The 19,421-nt window shown below is 37.4% G+C and overlaps 1 protein-coding gene across 1 annotated transcript in view; it reads right to left on the bottom strand.

Moving 5' to 3' along the window:
- The window catches only part of LOC126176825 (cytochrome b-c1 complex subunit 2, mitochondrial), a 58,663-nt gene that overhangs the window by 31,002 nt on the left and 8,240 nt on the right, over positions 1 to 19,421 (bottom strand). Inside the window, exons 3-5 of the mRNA XM_049924009.1 lie at positions 17,533 to 17,724; positions 15,755 to 15,971; positions 10,207 to 10,418 (exon numbers count right to left, since the gene is read on the bottom strand). Coding sequence (XP_049779966.1) covers positions 10,207 to 10,418; positions 15,755 to 15,971; positions 17,533 to 17,724 — 621 coding nt within the window. The remainder of the gene's footprint in view (positions 1 to 10,206; positions 10,419 to 15,754; positions 15,972 to 17,532; positions 17,725 to 19,421) is intronic.

Genomic DNA, 19,421 nt, shown 5'->3' on the forward strand with positions numbered 1-19,421 from the left:
AAGCAAGTCTAGATTTTTTCAAAAATAAATTAGGAGAGCTGAAAATATCTCGTAAAACAGTTACCAAACACTGTGGTGCAAATGTAAATGAAAATGCAACCCTTGCGGCTTACGATGTGGCTCAGCTTGTTGCTAAATGTGGGAGAAACCACACAACTGCTGAGGAACTTATACTGCCATCAGCAAAAATACTTTGCAAGAGAATGTTAGGTGATGCAGCTGCTAAGGTATTACAGGAACTGTCTCGCTCTCAAATAATACTGTTCAAAGGCGAATTACTGATATGGCAGTTAACATCGAAGAAACATTGCTAGCTAGACTTTACATGAGTGACATGTACACTCTACAATTGGATGAAAGCACAGACATATCAAAAAAAGCTACAATGTTGGTTTTCGCACAATTCTTATGGGAGGACCAAGTGTTTGAAGATTTTCTTTTTCATGTGAACTACTGCATACAACAGCAGACGATATTTTTACTGCATTAAATAATAATCTCAATGAACAAAATGTCACTAGGAAAAAATGTGTAGGCATGTCGACGGATGGAGCAAAGTCAATGGCTGGCTAAAAAAACAGGACTTCTAGCTCTTGTCAAAGCAGTAGTCACTGAGGTGAAATGGACTCACTGCTGTATCCATCGTGAAGCCTTACTAGCCAAAAAATTGCCTGAACCTTTGAAAAAGATACTTAGCGAAGTAGTTCAAATCATCAAATACATTAAAACTCAACATCTGCAATCCAGATTATTTTCTTCATTGTGTAAAGAGATCGGCAGTGAGCATGAGCAACTTCTTATTCACAGAGAAGTAAGATGACTTTCTCGGGGTAGGATCTTGTCAAGATTTTTCGAACTTAGAGACAAAGTTCGTGTCTTCCTTCTTGACACAAAGTATGCGGATTTTCTCACTAACTTCTCTTGGCTTTGCTCAGCTGCATACTTAGCTGATGTGTTTGAATACCTGAATGTGTTAAACTTGAGTTTACAAGGAAAAAAATGTAGACATGTTCAAAGTTGAGGATAAGATCAGTGTTATGGTCAAAAAGTGTCAGATCTGGGCGTCAAGGACAGAAAACGAGTCACTAACTAACTTTTCTACTTTAAAACAATTCTTGGAGTCATCAGAGATCACTGCCTGACCAGATCAAGATCAATGTAGCCAAGCATCCACGCAGCCTAGCCACCACTTTTAGAGAGTATTTCCCTGAACCTGATCCTGACGACAGATGGAGTCGAAATCCCTTTAGCTGTGAAAAAACAGACAAAATCCCAGGCCTCACAGAAGAAGAGCAAGATCAACTTGTGGATCTGTCCAGCTGTGGTACAATGATAAACATTTTCATCGGTGATAAAATTATACACTTCTGGGCATCAGCACGCAAGGACTACAAGAAACTTGGAGATACAGCAATGAAAAAGATCCTTCCATTTGCAACCACATATCGGTGTGAGCAAGCATTTTCACCCAAGTGTTTCATTTCATCCAAGTGTTTCATGAAAGACAAATATAGGAAGCAGCTCGACATGCAGTCGGATTTCAGAGTGACAGCTCGACATGCAGTCGGATTTCAGAGTGAAAGTTTCAAGTTTGGAACCTAATATTTAAGAAATAATGGACTGAGAGGTCAGATTGAAGTCACCTCACTGTATTTTTTCAAATAAATAATACCTTGTATGAAATTAGTGTTTTCTTATTTTTCACATGTCTACTCAATGCAATCTCAAGTGTAGTACACTTAAGACCAATACAATCAGTTTTAATGTTTTCCTGTCATTTTCAGTTCATACTCAATTTTTATTTTTTAAGGAGTTTGTTATACTAAGCACCCAGATTTGAAGACAAAGATTTTGAGCAATAATCAGAAATTTAACAATAACAATGATGGCTAAATTGAAAAATTTTTAATCTCAATATTTTTTCAGTAATGAATATGTCAATGTTTTTTCTAAGCACCAGAAATAGAAAACGTATAAAAAGACTCTTAATTTGGCATTTTTAGGTAAATGATACTGTGATATGACAAGGTACCTATCATGCTCAATGAGGGGGTCCTCGAGAAAATTTTGTTCGGAACCCCTGCTATAGACTACAGTAACTATTGTATTTTAAAACAGAAACTGAGTTACCAATGGCACTCCACTTCTGGGCATGGTCTTTGTGATACATAGAAGCCTCCCCATAAACAATCACCTCATGACTATGTGCATACAATCTGCCAATAAGAAATTAACACTCATCAATGTTCATATGCCCACTAACAATAACAACAGAAAAGACCCACAAAACACTGAAAACTCTGGGCCAAAGTCACGAGTGTCATGGCACAAATCCCTGCAGAAGAAGTGAAGATTCTGCTGGGTGACTTCAATGTGTAAATCGGCAAAGAAAGAAAATAACAGAAAACACACATTCACAAACAAAACTGGCCCAAAGACTTGCCAAAAGTACAACTTAGAAATCATATCAAAATCATTGAGAAAAGTTCCACGAAAACAAAAGACTTGGAGCATCCACATACAAGAAATTGGTGAGTATCACATTGATCATATACATGTTTCCTACCCAGTACAGAAAAAAATCTACAATGTTCCAGTCAGTGGAGGGGCAAACATCTGTTACGACCACAATTTAACAAGAATAAAAGTCAATTTACTCCGAAGGAAATGAGTCAGAAAATAATCATACCCACCAAAAAACCTGACAAGCAAAAGAAGAGAAACCAACTGTAAACAAGAAGAACAAGTTTACACCTGAGAAAAATTCCACAGAAATGGCCAAAGAATTAACTACACTGGAAAAGAACTTCAGACATGCCTGACGGGATTCAAAATATGTAAAAGAGCTGAAAGAATGCAAAGAAGTTTTCCTCAACTATAAGAATAACAAAATGCTAGAAAATATGCAACACCTCTATGAAATCAGGAAACAAGTGATGAAAATCATTAGCCAAACCACGAGGAAATACATGAAAGAACAACTGGATTCCAGCAAAGAAAATTTTTACACCTACTAGACACAAGATTTCTATAAGATTTTTACAAGAATAATTTGAGAACATACCCCTAAAAATTAGGGTTCAGAAAATTAGAGGTACGGCTAACCCTGACCAATCAGGTAAACTGTCAGGAAATGGCAGAGTATTTTTCTGAACTCCTCAGCTGCTTCTATGAAGTTTGAGAAGCATTAGAGATACTGGCAGATTCCCGAAGGATATCCCCACTAACTTCAACGCCTAATCCATACCACCCTCATGAGAAGAGAGCAATTACGATAATAGCGAATATTAGTAAACGTCAATCCTGTAGAGAATACTTAATTAAGTATAATATAATAACAGTGTATTCATTATATGTTCTAAGAACTATACTGTTAGTAAAAGAAAATATGGAGCACAGTATAATAAAAAGTGATATCCATAGTTATAATACAAGGAAGAAAGAGGATTACCACATAAAATTCAGAAATAAAAAAGCAACCGATCATAATCCATTTTCTACTGGAAGATTTTTTTACAACAGACTACCAAACACCATAAAAATGTTAAAAGGAAACATATTTAAAATAAAATTAAAGCAGCTGTTAATTGCTAAATGTTTGTACTCCATCAAGGATTTTTAATGTTATATGTACTTTATTTCTACTACTAAACTATTATTATTGTTCATGTATGTACTGACTGACTATGTCCATGACTGTAATAGTTATTATGGACAAATAAACCATTATTATTATTACTATTACTATTATTATTATTATTATTATTATTATTGACTTTTTTTTCTCAGACTTAAGTCTGGTTAAAAATGGAACGTGACGCGGACCTCGGTCAAGCGTGACTTCCTTGTAACTGTATGGTATATGTTATATTGCATTTAGGAACTTTCGGGTAATTGAACATGTATCAATAATTACAGATTTTTGTAGTTGTATATATATGTTTGGATGTAGCTGTATTGCATTGATGTACTGGTGAATATTGTGAGGTATGACTCCTGTAGTTGATAGTATAATTGGGATAATGTCGACTTTATCCTGATGCCACATGTCCTTGACTTCCTCAGCCAGTTGGATGTATTTTTCAATTTTTTCTCCTGTTTTCTTCTGTATATTTGTTGTGTTGGGTATGGATATTTCAATTAGTTGTGTTAATTTATTCTTTTTATTGGTGAGTATTATGTCAGGTTTGTTATGTGGTGGTGTTTTATCTGTTATAATGGTTCTGTTCCAGTATAATTTGTATTCATCATTCTCCAGTACATTTTGTGGTGTGTACTTGTATGTGGGAACGTGTTGTTTTATTAGTTTATGTTTTATGGCAAGTTGTTGATGTATTATTTTTGCTACATTGTCATGTCTTCTGGGGTATTCTGTATTTGCTAGTATTGTACATCCGCTTGTGATGTGATCTACTGTTTCTATTTGTTGTTTGCAAAGTCTGCATTTATCTGTTGTGGTATTGGGATCTTTAATAATATGCTTGCTGTAATATCTGGTGTTTATTGTTTGATCCTGTATTGCGATCATGAATCCTTCCGTCTCACTGTATATATTGCCGTTTCTTAGCCATGTGTTGGATGCGTCTTGATCTATGTGTGGCTGTGTTAGACGATACGGGTGCTTGCCGTGTAGTGTTTTCTTTTTCCAATTTACTTTCTTTGTATCTGTTGATGTTATGTGATCTAAAGGGTTGTAGAAGTGGTTATGAAATTGCAATGGTGTAGCTGATGTATTTATATGAGTGATTGCTTTGTGTATTTTGCTAGTTTCTGCTCGTTCTAGAAAGAATTTTCTTAAATTGTCTACCTGTCCATAATGTAGGTTTTTTATATCTATAAATCCCCTTCCACCTTCCTTTCTGCTTAATGTGAATCTTTCTGTTGCTGAATGTATGTGATGTATTCTATATTTGTGGCATTGTGATCGTGTAAGTGTATTGAGTGCTTCTAGGTCTGTGTCACTCCATTTCACTACTCCAAATGAGTAGGTCAATACTGGTATAGCATAAGTATTTATAGCTTTTGTCTTGTTTCTTGCTGTCAATTCTGTTTTCAGTATTTTTGTTAGTCTTTGTCTATATTTTTCTTTTAGTTCTTCTTTAATATTTGTATTATCTATTCCTATTTTTTGTCTGTATCCTAGGTATTTATAGGCATCTGTTTTTTCCATCGCTTCTATGCAGTCGCTGTGGTTATCCAATATGTAATCTTCTTGTTTAGTGTGTTTTCCCTTGACTATGCTATTTTTCTTACATTTGTCTGTTCCAAAAGCCATATTTATATCATTGCTGAATACTTCTGTTATCTTTAGTAATTGGTTGAGTTGTTGATTTGTTGCTGCCAGTAGTTTTAGATCATCCATGTATAGCAAATGTGTGATTTTGTGTGGGTATGTTCCAGTAATATTGTATCCATAATTTGTATTATTTAGCATGTTGGATAGTGGGTTCAGAGCAAGACAGAACCAGAAAGGACTTAATGAGTCTCCTTGGTATGGAGGAGGAGGAGATTAGTGTTTAACGTCCCGTCGACAACGAGGTCATTAGAGACGGAGCGCAAGCTCGGGTGAGGGAAGGATGGGGAAGGAAATCGGCCGTGCCCTTTCAAAGGAACCATCCCGGCATTTGCCTGAAGAGATTTAGGGAAATCACGGAAAACCTAAATCAGGATGGCCGGAGACGGGATTGAACCGTCGTCCTCCCGAATGCGAGTCCAGTGTGCTAACCACTGCGCCACCTCGCTCGGTGTCTCCTTGGTATATTCCACGCTTGATCTGTATTGGCTGTGATGTGATGTTATCTGAATTTGTTTGGATATTAAGTGTGGTTTTCCAGTTTTTCATTACTGTGTTTAGAAACTGTATCAATTTAGGATCTACTTTGTATATTTCCAAAATCTGCAGTAACCATGAGTGGGGTACACTATCAAAGGCTTTTTGGTAATCAATATATGCGTAGTGTAGGGACCTTTGTTTAGTTTTAGCTTGATATGTCACCTCTGTATCTATTATCAGTTGCTCTTTACATCCTCGTGCTCCTTTGCAGCAGCCTTTTTGTTCTTCATTTATAATTTTGTTCTGTGTTGTATGTGTCATTAATTTCTGTGTGATGACTGAAGTTAATATTTTGTATATTGTTGGTAGGCATGTTATGGGGCGATATTTAGCTGGGTTTGCTGTGTCTGCTTGATCTTTAGGTTTCAGATAGGTTATTCCATGTGCAAGTGTATCAGGGAATGTGTATGGGTCTGCAATGTAACTGTTAAATAATTTAGTTAGATGTGAATGTGTTGAGGTGAACTTCTTTAGCCAGTAATTTGCTATTTTATCTTTTCCAGGGGCTTTCCAATTGCGTGTAGAATTAATTGCTCGGGTGACTTCATGTTGCAAAATTATCACTTCAGGCATTTGTGGTATCATCTTGTATGTGTCTGTTTCTGCTTGTATCCACCGTGCATGCCTGTTATGTTCTACCGGGTTTGACCATATGCTGCTCCAGAAGTGTTCCATGTCAGTTATGTTTGGTGGATTGTCTATTTTAATGTGTGTGTTATCCATTGTTTGGTAAAATCTCTTTTGGTTTGTGTTGAATGTTTGGTTTTGTTTCCTTCTATTTTCACTTTTTTTGTATCTTCTAAGTCGTTTGGCCAATGCTTGCAATTTCTGCTTTTTTTCATCTAATTGCTCTATTGCTTCTTGTTGTGAGATTTTACCTAACCTTTTTCGTTTTTTGTCTGATATTTCATTTCTTATAAATTGTGTTAGCTGTCCGATGTCTTTTCTCAGTTTTTCTATTCTGATCTGTAACCTGTGTTGCCATGCTGGTTTTGTGCATTTCTTCTGTGTGTTGGTTTGTTCTGATCTCTGCCTAGTGTGTATATTTAGTGTAGTGAGTGCTCCTATATAAACCAGTAGTTGTAACTCTTCCATAGTTGTGTTTTCATTTATTTTGTTGTGTATGATTGTGTTGATAGTTTTTATTGTTGTTTCGACTTGTGGGTTATTTGGCAGTCTATGCAAGAATGGTCTAATGTCTGTATTTGTGTCTTTGTATTCTATATATGTCAGCTGAAATTTCTCTTCTATATCTAACACGTGTCTCTGTTCGTGTTCTATTTGTGCTTGTTCTGGTGGCTGTCTTAAGATTTCGTTTTCCTCTGATTGTTTAATTGATGCGTGTTGGTCTTTGTTTGTTTGCTCTGGGATGTTTGAGTCCATTACTGTGTTTTCTTCCTCTTCTGATTGCACATTATTTTGTTCCAGTATTTGTTGTACTTGTTGTTTGATGTTTTCTAATTCTGACTGGGGTATCCTGTTATTTTTTATTATTACACGGATCTGATCAGCTAGTCGTTGTTCTGTTAAAAATTTTAATTCCGGGTATCTGGTAATAAATGTTGTGTATACTTGTGATCTGTATCCAGTTGTGTTGGTTCCTAGGTTTGTTGCTTGGTAATAACAGAACATGAGGTGTCGATTAACTTCATCTGACCATCTCATCCTCTGTCTTTGTTTTCCTTCTAGGGTGGTTGCAGGAAGCATATCCTGCAAAACACCTCTATTCGGATTTAAGTCCTTTTCCAGTTGGCTAGCAGTGTTGTTACCATTGTGGGCGGGCATAGGGTTCAAGCGTCGTCCCCGACCATGACGGCACTTGTCCGAGGCTTCTTTAGTTCTGTCCTGAACCAAGTAATCACACTAAAAGGGGGGTTAGCCCTATTAGTGGTTTGTTCTTTTCGTCGCCTTTTACGACTGGCAGAACATACCGGAGGCCTATTCGTTTCCCGGGCCTCCACGGGGTTTATTATTATTATTATTATTATTATTATTACTATTACTATTATTATTATTATTATTATTATTATTATTATTATTATTATTATAAGAGATTCACAGGCATATCCTTAAATTCAAAAATAGGAGAGGAAACGGATTTACATTTCTGTAAATTACTACAAAATTCTATCAGCATTGCTCCTCAAAATATTTCAGAAGCAACTTTATTACAAAATTTACGCCGGCTTCCACACTGGTTGAAATTGTGTCGAACAAATATTTAATTTAAAAACAATGTTAAAATACAAAGCCCTCAGGGACACCCCAATCATAAGCGTCTTTGTGAACTTCCAAGAAAAAAATAAGATTCAGTCGATTGGCAATGCCTTTCTATCATCCTTGAAGGACATGGACTTCACCTGAAAATTCTAAACCTCATCAAACAAGCAGTCACCAACACAATCTTCATGGTAAAATTCATGGGTGAGGTGTCAGAACCATTTCTGGTACAAATCAGTCTTTGACAGGCTGATGGTCTGTCTCCTCTCCTCTTTAATCTGGTTTGGACTGTCATCTGAGAGTGGGAAAAAGAACTTAAAAACCAAAACTACTGGAAGACCTAAGAATTACATCCATATTTCTTGCCTAGCTTTCACAGATGTCCAGCAATACTGGGGGACGATAAGGCAACAGCAATTAAATAAGTATAAACTCTTAAGGGATGCTCTGAAAGCTATGTCCTTGAAATATCCTTCCAGAAACCCAAGTACATCCACTCAAAACAATCTACTGAAAAAGAAATCAGTCCTTTATGAAGAGAAGATATCGGACTCTAAGGTGTGCTTAACTCAAATTGTTTCAGCTAACCGTCTTCTTAAAAATGGATGATAAATATTTCATAGTCGCTCGCGAGCCTGAATAGGTGGGTCACACCTGAGCATCCGCCTGATATAAAACCCTACATGAACAAAATGAAATATTGTTCTGCTCTCAATTTTAAATAAAATTTCAATATCTTGTCTACATTTGATTCACTGCTATATATGAGCTAAAATCAATCACATGCAAAGTTACATGATCCATTTTTACCTCTGCTACTCTTTACCAGTTCATGCACTGTTTTACTTAATTTGTTACAGGGCAGTAAGTATGATGGATAAAAAAAAGAAATTCAGTTTTTATCAAATAAAGATATCAGACTGTAAGATGTGCCAAAACCAAATTTTTTCACCGAATAGTTTTCAAAAAAATCAGCTGATAAGTATTTCATTTCACCTGGAATGCCATCTCTCAGCAAAGGCACTAGCATTTGTCAAACAACACGACATAAGAAAGGCGCCTCAGCACGGAATGCTAGAGCACATCTGTAGCAGTGAAAGGGTTAAAAAAATGTTGATGTCCCTTCCATAGATAAGAAGTGCACTGGTCCTCATGGGTGCAGAACAAGTCAAAAAACCTTAAACATTTTCATTTAAGAGTTAATAACTGATCTGTCACTGTAACCACACATCATCACAGAGAATGTGTTTACAATGCTTATTTACTGATCACATTACAGCACTGAAGATGGAGTAAAAGGGGTTGGCCACCAATAATTCCTTTAAGCTCCTCTTAAACTGAACTTCAGAGAAACTATTTTATGACAGAAACTTCCTGGTAAATTATATCTGTGTGCCAGTCCAGGGCTAGAACCTGGGACCTTTGCCTTTTGTGGGCAAGTGCTCTACCAAATGAGTTACCCAAGCACAATTCATGACTCATCCTAGCAGCTTTACTTCCTCCAGTACCTCATCTCCTACCAAAAGGAACTTCAATTAAGTTCTCCTGTTAAATTTTCAGCACTAGCACTCTTGCAAACAAGGATACATGAAAGACATGGCTTAGCAACAGCCTGGAGGATGTTTCCAGAATGACTTTTTCACTTTACAGTGGAGTGTGCTTTCTTCCAGAGTGCTGGTCATGTAACTTTCCTAGAACTGTAAAATTTGGAAGATAGGAGATGAGTTACCGGTGGAAGTAAAGCTGTGACGAGAGGACGTGAGACATGCTTGGGTAGTTCTGTTAGTAGAGCACTTGCACATGAAAGGCAAAGATACCGGGTTCAAGTCCAAATCCCCCACACAGTTTTAATCTACCAGTAAGTTTAATGTCAGCACACACTCTGCAGCAGAGTGAGAAATTCATTCTGTATTTTACAGCTGCTGCCAAGTTATTGAAAATGTGTTGCTGAATATCAAAGTCTGTCAAAAGCACAACTGTCAAAGACAAAGGTAGTATTTACAAAATCTTTTGGTGTGACAATAAAATACGTTGCACTTTTCTATTATTCTCACTCTCTCATTTTAATGGCTAAGTGTACATAATGTAAACCATTGCAGCAGCCTTCATAAAACAAAATTACACTGTTAAAATAGATTACAATAATTATTTACCTAACTCCTTCCGCTGCAACAGCAACATGTGCCAAACCAGATGTGTTGTTATGCCTAAGTTCTCCACCACGGTAAGTCCCTGATGACTGGGGACCTTCACCACTTTCCAAACCAAGCGACTGGGCAAATGGGAGGACTGTGTCATGGCTAACACCAACTCCAACCACAGCAGTTCGATTTGTAGTAAAGTAACACTTTACATAGTGCTGCAACTGTGAGAAAAGAAAGGTAGCATATCAGTTCTGGTACAAAGTAATAGTAACTCACCATATACAGGAGACAGTAAGTCACAGACAGGCACAATGAAATGAGTGCTATATGTTTTAGCTTTCAGCCAAAAGTCATTCTTCTAAGGGGTAGGGAAAAAAAGAAAACACACACAAATCCATTGTCTCTGGCCACTGTGGTGGTCCCAATGGTGGCACTTGCATGCGCATGAGCATTTTTACTTCAGAAGATGGCCTTTTGGCTGAAAGCTAAAATATATCTAAAATGTATATATTACTAGGTGTGATAAAAAAGTAACAGGAATTTAATTTAACATGCTTTATAGATTCATTTTTAAAACTTTTTTATACATGAAATTACAATGAAATACAGACCTTTAGCTGCTTACAAGCATTGATAAATATCAACAGAGAGAGTTGAAAATGTGTGCCCCCAACTGGGACTCGAACCTGGGATCTCCTGCTTACATGGCAGATGCTCTATCCATCTGAACCATTGAGGACACAAAGGGTAGTTCAACTGCAGGGACTTATCTCTGGCATGCTCCTCGTAAGACCCACATTCCCATCTTACTGTCCACACACTACATTTGTAGTGCCCCTGCCCACTATAATCATTATTCACAGCAATCAATCTACTGATTCCCATAAGAGTTCAGGCAATGTGAGTGCATCCGCACTGAAGAAGATCATTGGCCGATAAGACTTATCTATATGTCCGAAGAACAGATACCATCTTCATATAGATAAGGCTTACTGGCCAACAATCTTCTTCAGTGTGGATGCACTCACATTGCCCGAACTCTTACGGGAATCGGCAGATTGACTGCCGTGAGTAATGACTATAGAGGGCAGGGGCACTACAAATGTAGAGTGCGGACAGTAAGTTGAGAATGTGCCAGAGCGTGCCAGAGATAAGTCCCTGCAGTCACACTATCCTCTGCATCCTCAATGGCTCAGACAGAAAGAGCATCTGCCATGTAAGCAGGAGATCCCGGGTTTGAGCCCCAGTCAGGGTACACATTTTCAACTGTCCCCATTGATATTTATCAATACCTGCAAGCAGCTAAAGGCCTGGATTTCATTGTAATTTCATTCTTCGAGAGCTGCAAGATCACCAATGGTGTCTGTTCTTTCGGACATGTCCAAAAGAACAGATACAGTCTTCATATATTTTTTATATATTGTTGGTGTACATGTTTCTAATGTATGTCTGCATTTTCAACCATTGTGAATATTTGGTTTATTGTTTACAGGTTATCCATGTTTTCAATTGCTTGGCGAATTTTCACTTGTGAAAAACATGGATCAAAGAATTTGCACTAAATTTTGCTTGAAAAACGGAGTGAACTGCAGCACTACATTCAAAATGTTGATTGTGGGTTTCGGTGAATCTACGACAAGTAAACCAAGAGTTTACAAGTGGCATGAATGTTTCAAAGAGTTGAGAAGATGTTGAAGATGACGACTGCCCTAGTACATCAATTAATGAAAATAATGTGGAAGAAGTAAAGAATATGGTTCTGAAAAATCACCGTATCACCATCAGGGAAGTTGCTGATGATGCCTGCATATACTCTGGCTCATGCCAAGCAATTAACTGAATGTTTTTGGCATGAAGCAGCAAAGTTTGTCTGAAATTGTTGGATTTTGTCATAAAACAATATTGCATAGACATCGCTCAGGAATTTCTGTATGAAGTTGGTGACAATCCAGAACTTCTTTAAGGTTATAACAGATGACGAATGGGTATACCATACGACACTGAAACCAAAGACTAATCATCGTAATGGAAACTACCTGAAAAGCAAGATCACAACAAATTTGATAAGTTCCATCACATGTGTAGGTTATTCTAACTGTTTTCTTCAATTAGAATGATATAGTGAATCATGAGTTCTTACCTTATTGTTGTAAGGTCAATAAGGAATACTACCTGGAAGTTATGCACCATTTGCAAGAAGCAACCCCAAGACAACAACCAGAACTGTGGCAAAATCACTTATAGGAAACTGCATCATGATAATACTCCCACTCACACCACAAAGCTGGTTCATGATATTTTAGCAAAAAACAAAACTGTCATGTTCCCTCAGCCACTTTATTTGCTGGACATGCCCGCTGACACTCCTCAAAGGAAGAAAGAATCCAATAATGGATGGCTAAGAGACTGGCAACTAGATGATTGATGAGTTGGAGGTGTTGAAACCATAGAGGCAGGTAGAAGCCCAACTTCCACCACAAGAGTGCCAATTAAGGTTGGAAAGATCGGTCCTTGGAGTTTACACCCAACCAAGACCACAGACAGGGAGCTGTATAAAATGCAAAAGTCATCAACGTGAAGGACAGGAGTAACCATCAAGCCCACGGAGTCCACAAATCCAATGTTGGCTGTAAATTGTAGTTCACACCAGAGCGAATGGAAGAAACAAGCATTCGTAGAAAATTCACCAGTGTTCACTACAATTCACTTGTACCTATGAACAAGTCTTTACAATGGCGGAAACTGAAGAGATCACTAGAGAACAATTTTGCCAACTGTACCAACAGAGTTGTTGTTTTATGTTGCCAATAATCTTCGTTCAGGCTTCACCAGATGCAACACTAGTTAGAGCCACAATGGAAAGCTTTGGTATTCAGAGAGAATTATTTTGCATGGTGAGCACACAGTTTTCAATGAAGCAAGCAAAATGAGATAGAAAATTAACTTAGGTGTCTTAATTTGTTTGTGGGCATTAAATGCCTGCACTGTAAATGCACTTAAAACTGAACCATGACTTCAGCTTTCCTTAGCATTATTCCAAAACTTTGCCCATGTGTCAGCTGACACCTTTCACTGGATTCTGGTTACAACTGAGGGGGAAATATAAAAGCAGAACACTAGTTACCAATGATCAACATAGCCTGCCGACAGACTAGCACTTACGTTCTGGTTGTTAGCAAATAGTGATATTTACACTAATACTTGTTACACATTTCAATACCTGCTATAGCTCAGATAGCTCCTAATGTCTGCAGTGACATACGTGAAGCACTCCAAGTTTGCGTAAGACAGAGAATATCAGTAAAATATAATTAACATAATGTGAAATTACATAAACCTGTCCACACATGCTGCTCAATAAAATCTGCTACATATTTAGTTACAGGGCAGTTACTGTGTTCATGGAAAAATTGCTTTTATTAATCTGCTTATTGCATACAAAATCTGTAACATAACAGTGATACACTGAAAAGCCAACGAGACTGGCACACCTGCCTAATATGTTGTACGGCCTGTGCATGCTTGCAGAAGTGCCACAACATGACAGAACATGTCTGAAGAAGTGCTGGAGGGAACTGACACCATGAATCCTGCAGGGCTGTTCATAAATCCATAAGAGTACAAGGGGGTGGAGATCTCATCTGAACAGCAGGTTGCAAGACATATGCTCAATAATGTTCATGTCTGGGGAATCTGGTGGCCAGTGGAAGTGGCTGAACTCAGAAGAGTGTTCCTGGAGCCATTCTGTAGCAATTCTAGATATGTGGGGTGTCACATGTCCTACATGTAACTGCCCAAGTCCATCGGAATGCACAATGGTCATGAATGGATGCAAGTGATCAGACAGGACACTTACATATGTGTCACCTGTCTGGGACGTATCTAGATGTATCAGGGGTCCCATATCACTCCAAGTGCACATGCCCCACATCATTCCAGAGCCTCCACCAGCTTGGAAGGTCCCATATTGACATGCAGGGTCCATGGATTCACGAGTTTGTCTCCATACCTGTACACGTCCATCTGCTCGATACAATTTGAAACAAGGCTCGCCTGACCAGGCAACATGTTTGCAGTCATCGACAGTCCAATGTCGATGTTGATGTGCCCAGGAGAGGTGTAAAGCTGTGTCGTACAGTCATCAAGGGTACACGAGTGGACATATAGATGATGTTTTGTTGAGTGGTTCGCAGCTGACACTTGTTGATGGCCCAGCATTAAAATCTGCACAATTTGGGGGGGGGGGGGGGTTGCACTTCTGTCACATTGAATGATTCTCTTCAGTTGTCATTGGTCCCGTTCTTGCAGGATCTTTGTCTGGCCGCAGCGACATCGGAGATTTGATGTTTTACCAGAATCCTGAAAATCACGGTACCTCAGAAAATCCAGTTATAATGCGTGGTTCAGATGTAGTATTGCCAGTCAGTATTGTTCACATAGTGTAACTTTGGGGGAAAAAAAAGTGACAAGATGATGCTTGATGCAGGCCTGCCTCATGTCTGTTTCCCACTGCAGCAAGTGGATGGCAAGTCATCAGAGATAGAATCGCAAACTTGTGGGAAAACGTAGCTGCAGAGCTACCGAACAAAGCTTGGAATACCTTTCAAAGAATTCCCTGTGTGGAAATGCACAGAATTCCCCAAAATTTTGCAGACACCACAGCGTGAGAACTCAAATGGGTACAGCCGGTGGATGTCTAATTGCGGTCAATGCCCGAGTACTGCACTTCTATATATTTTTATTTTGAATGTACCTGTTGTTCTGCTATATGAATAAAAAAGTTTTGCATACACCACATCCGTTTTATTTGTCCATTTTTCAAACTGCTCAATCTTCACTTATCTATAGTGTTCAAATTACCAATGAAACTCAACTGTTGTGTAATGGTCTGTTGTAAGGTTTTCAAAAGGTAATACAAATTTCCACTTTTCCAAAAAGTGCTCCTCCACATCTCCTCTTTCAAGCTGTGTGTGATGGTGCATCATCTCAAACCATTTATTGGTGGTTCAATGGAATCTCTCTAAAGAAAGGTATTCGAGAATATTTTGTAAGTAGAGACTGCTACTTCTGAGGATTCAAAACAATGCCCACACAGTTCCTTCACTTTATGGAAAAGAAAAAAATCATCTTGGGCTAATTCTAAGCTGTAACTTGAAACCAAAAGCATCAGAAAATACTCTCATAATTCTAAGTATCAGCAGTTGCTTATTACCTGGGCAAATTTACATCTTCATGATAATTTTTTCCAGGCAAGGTGAATAATGCCCAACTGCCAAACGCAGACACTCAAAGCGTTAACAAGGAATCATCAGACTTTACACGTTGACACTAGCTAAGATTTTTTTGCTACTCTTGGCGAACAACATTTTAAAAACAAAAGTCAAATTTCATAAATATACAACATAAAAATGCTGATTGACAATTTCTGCCTCAGAGTGGACACAAAACATGGAACTGTTTAAGGTTTCCTTCACAAAAATTGCAACTTCAACAAATGCTGTTGCAGCTCAGGAGTTATCCCAGCACAACGGTACGAAAGTACAAAGTAATAACTTACTGTCTCAGAGCTAAGTTTTCCCACCAAATGCGGTGGACAGAATATGGAATTTCCAAGACCCGTTCTGTAGGCAGCTGTATGCAGAAGGTCAAGTGCTCGGACAGGATCTGGAATACTGGCCAGCTCATATTTCAGGCGAGGTAAATTGTCTGACAGTTCCCACGGTTTGAATGCTTGTTTGGTAGCAACATCTTCCAAGTATTTTAAAGTGTCTTCCCTGAAACAAATAGGAAATATTAACATTGCAAGGTAAGATCAGAAATTTAATTTCTTCAATTACATAAAGATCCTAAACAACACTAATTTCAAAATTAATTACAATTATAAGCAGCAGTCCTTTGGCATATTTAAATGTTTTAATGAAATTAAAACAACATAGGCAATACTGCCTTCACAGAAAGAATTTATTGTCAGCATTTAGTTTTTGCATTGATATGAACTTCATAATTCCTGTTAATTCATCCATAATTATCGACAAATATCATATATTATTTGTGTGTTCAGTCTTTCATTCCTTCCTTCCAAGTTTCCACAAGATAATCTCAGCCAACGTTACTCTCACTAATGTAACCAGTGACTGTGTGTTCAGTTTAGATGAATAAATCATCTCAGTGAAGTATAAAAAATTTTTGTTGTTACAATGTGTAGACTACATCATTTCTTTATGCAAGGTGACCATTTTCAACCACACTTCACTTCACAGCTGTTGTCAGACCCAATGATAACACACAAAGAAAAATAGTCAGAAAATGCCAATGGGTTAAAATACTACATGCAATAAAGTACCCACAACACAACACAGCTGTTACTGCAGTAACTCATCCCTTTATTTAACTACAGCCTGCCATACTGAATGGTGTACAGACAAGTTGTGATTTGCAGTAAAGGCTATTGAGGTACGTTTCATTTATTTTATGTAGTATTTTAACCCATAGATCTTTATTTCTCTTTGACTGTTATCATTATGCTTGCAGATGACCAGAATGTGCGATCGAAAACAGTCACTTTATATAAATAGTAGTGATCCAAATAATATTGAAGCTTTTTATGTATATACTTCAAATAATGCTGATTAAATAAGCAAAATTTGAAAGCAATATATTTGGCATCGTGTGTGCATGTTTTTAGAACAAGAAACTTTTAACTGGAACAAAATGTAATGTTGCAACAAACATCTTCAACTTAGAATTGAAATTCTTAAAGTTTTCTATTAACATTTTTCATTTCTGCTTACAGACCATTAAAAGTATATATAATGCCCACTTTCCAGTAAAATGGGTTTTATAAATCTTTTCTCTGTTTAGTGATTAATGAGTCACTCTGTTCCAATCATCAAACATTACATTAGTCCAATGAAGGAGTATAACTATGTGCCAACACGGCATAGTTAAACAAGGTGTAGTTAGAACTCCTGAGGAGCTCAAACAGTAAGCTGCAAGACAACACATTGCATTCTGGTTAAGACCTTCCTCTGTGCTCAGGTAAGGTCATCCAAAAATATGATAGCTTAGGATATAAGTAAACAAGCTTTTACATTTCAGTGTCAATGACTGGAGATTATTATTGTGGTGAAGATAATAGCAGTCATTTATTGCCCATGATCCTGAACGTAATACTCACAAGAAATGTTTCAATGTGTCTACAATCCCACAAAATTTAAAATTTTCCAACTTCACTACTGTATCATCAAAAATAATAAAAAGTCACCTTCAACATGGTTGTATTTATCTATTATAGTTTAATACTACAATGTACAATACATTTCATGACAAACTTACAGTGCATCTCTATTTGCTTCAAGAGTGTACATCACAACTTCTCTGTCAGCCTGGACACTCAGGCTACCCCCAACTTGTTGAATATTACGTACAATTCCAAAGTGGGTGGAATTCTTTGTTGATAGACCTGTTGCTATCCGTAGAACATGGGTGCTGCCATAATTATCCCACGTCTCATTCCGGGAGCCAGCCCTGTCAAAACATAAATAAATAATGATAACTACAATAAAATAGAAATCAGTTAACAAACTTGTAATCAGAAGCACACTACGTCCAGTTTCCATCATAATGCTAAAGAATCTGCTGCTCAAATGCAGCAATGACAGTGCTTGAGAAACAAAACAATAGCTTTCACCTTCAATGTCAATTAACAATAATACAGCATCCAGTCCAAGCTGCAGGAGATGGCAGTCGTGTGTGAGGTGTGCTTGCTTGTGAACGAATACATATACGTGTGTGTGTGTGTGTGTGTGTGTGTGTGTGTGTGTGTGTGTGAGAGAGAGAGAGAGAGAGAGAGATAGAGAGAGAGAGAGAGTGCTTAGTGTATAACAGTCTTATCGTTGTGACTGTCTGCAATTTAACATGTCATCTTTATGGTCAGTAGCAATATATATTTTTCTTACATCATTAAAATACACTATGAGCTACAGATCGCAGCAATAAATCTATGGAAAACTACATTTTTTGTAAACACTGCTTACAGTATCCAAGGGCGGTAAACAATTGGGGAATATGAGCCACAGCACAAGCCACTGAGGCTTCAACAAAGGAATTCATGGACAAACAGTTCAATAGTTATTAAACTGGTGCCACATATAGCATAGCTCTCACAAATGTTGTGCCAATAGTCCAAATGACTGTCCACCACTACCAGCACCCACTGTGAAGTGACCGTAATACAGCACATTCATTTTAACCGATGGCTAGAACTACCATCAATTTATCATAGTCTTCTTGGTAGAACAGGGATCTACCTTGATTCCAGCACCTCAAAGACTGCTTCAGCCAATATAAACTTTTATTAAGGTCCCACAACCAATCAGTCCCAAGAGCATATCCCTCATGCTGCTGCACAAGGGCAGTGCGAAAGTCACTACACACTTATGTTAATTTCTAATACTACCTGTCATTTCCTGTCTCCTACCAACCATATCAATGTACAACATACCAACCTATATACAAACATTCTTTAAGGGGACTGGTTCATGAACATAAGAGGAAATCTTGAAATAATTGTCGGTCTTCAAAATAGTGTGGCTCAAAGAATAAGAGCTGTAAGCCCATGTAATGATTACCATCTCTGAACAGAACTTTTGCGGACATTTTGATGTACAAACCACAGCTTTTGGTCTCATACTTTATTTCTGAATTGTATTTTGCATTGCAAGTACAATAAACCGTGAAAATTATTTATTCACAGATTAGGTAAATGTATCTCAGAAAAACAACAAACTACAAGACTGATCTTTTTTCCTGGAAGTTCTTTACACTATTTTCTTTAAGGCAGATCTTTAAAAAGGTGTTGCTGCCATAAATTATGGCTCACAAAATTTATTAATAATGATCATCAAAAATTTCAATAATTACCTTCTAGTTTTTTTCTTTAAAAAGAGCTTAATTTTGAAATTTAAGTCATAAGGAAAGTCTACTTTTCAGTTAACTATTCTTCACGACAACATAAAAAATTTCATCTTTAACAGCTTTTAACCAATGCGTATCAGAACATCACAAAAGTGAACTTTTGTGGAATTCAAATTAAAGTCAAAACTTTTTTATCTACGTAATCTGCATAATACAAATACATCCCAGGTCCATATTAATCTTGTTTCTGATTTTGTTCTTCCTCCCTTTTCTTTTACAGACTACTTATTAATATTCTTGCTTCTCTG

Source organism: Schistocerca cancellata, chromosome 3 (assembly GCF_023864275.1).
Source record: "Schistocerca cancellata isolate TAMUIC-IGC-003103 chromosome 3, iqSchCanc2.1, whole genome shotgun sequence".
NCBI lineage: Eukaryota > Metazoa > Arthropoda > Insecta > Orthoptera > Acrididae > Schistocerca > Schistocerca cancellata.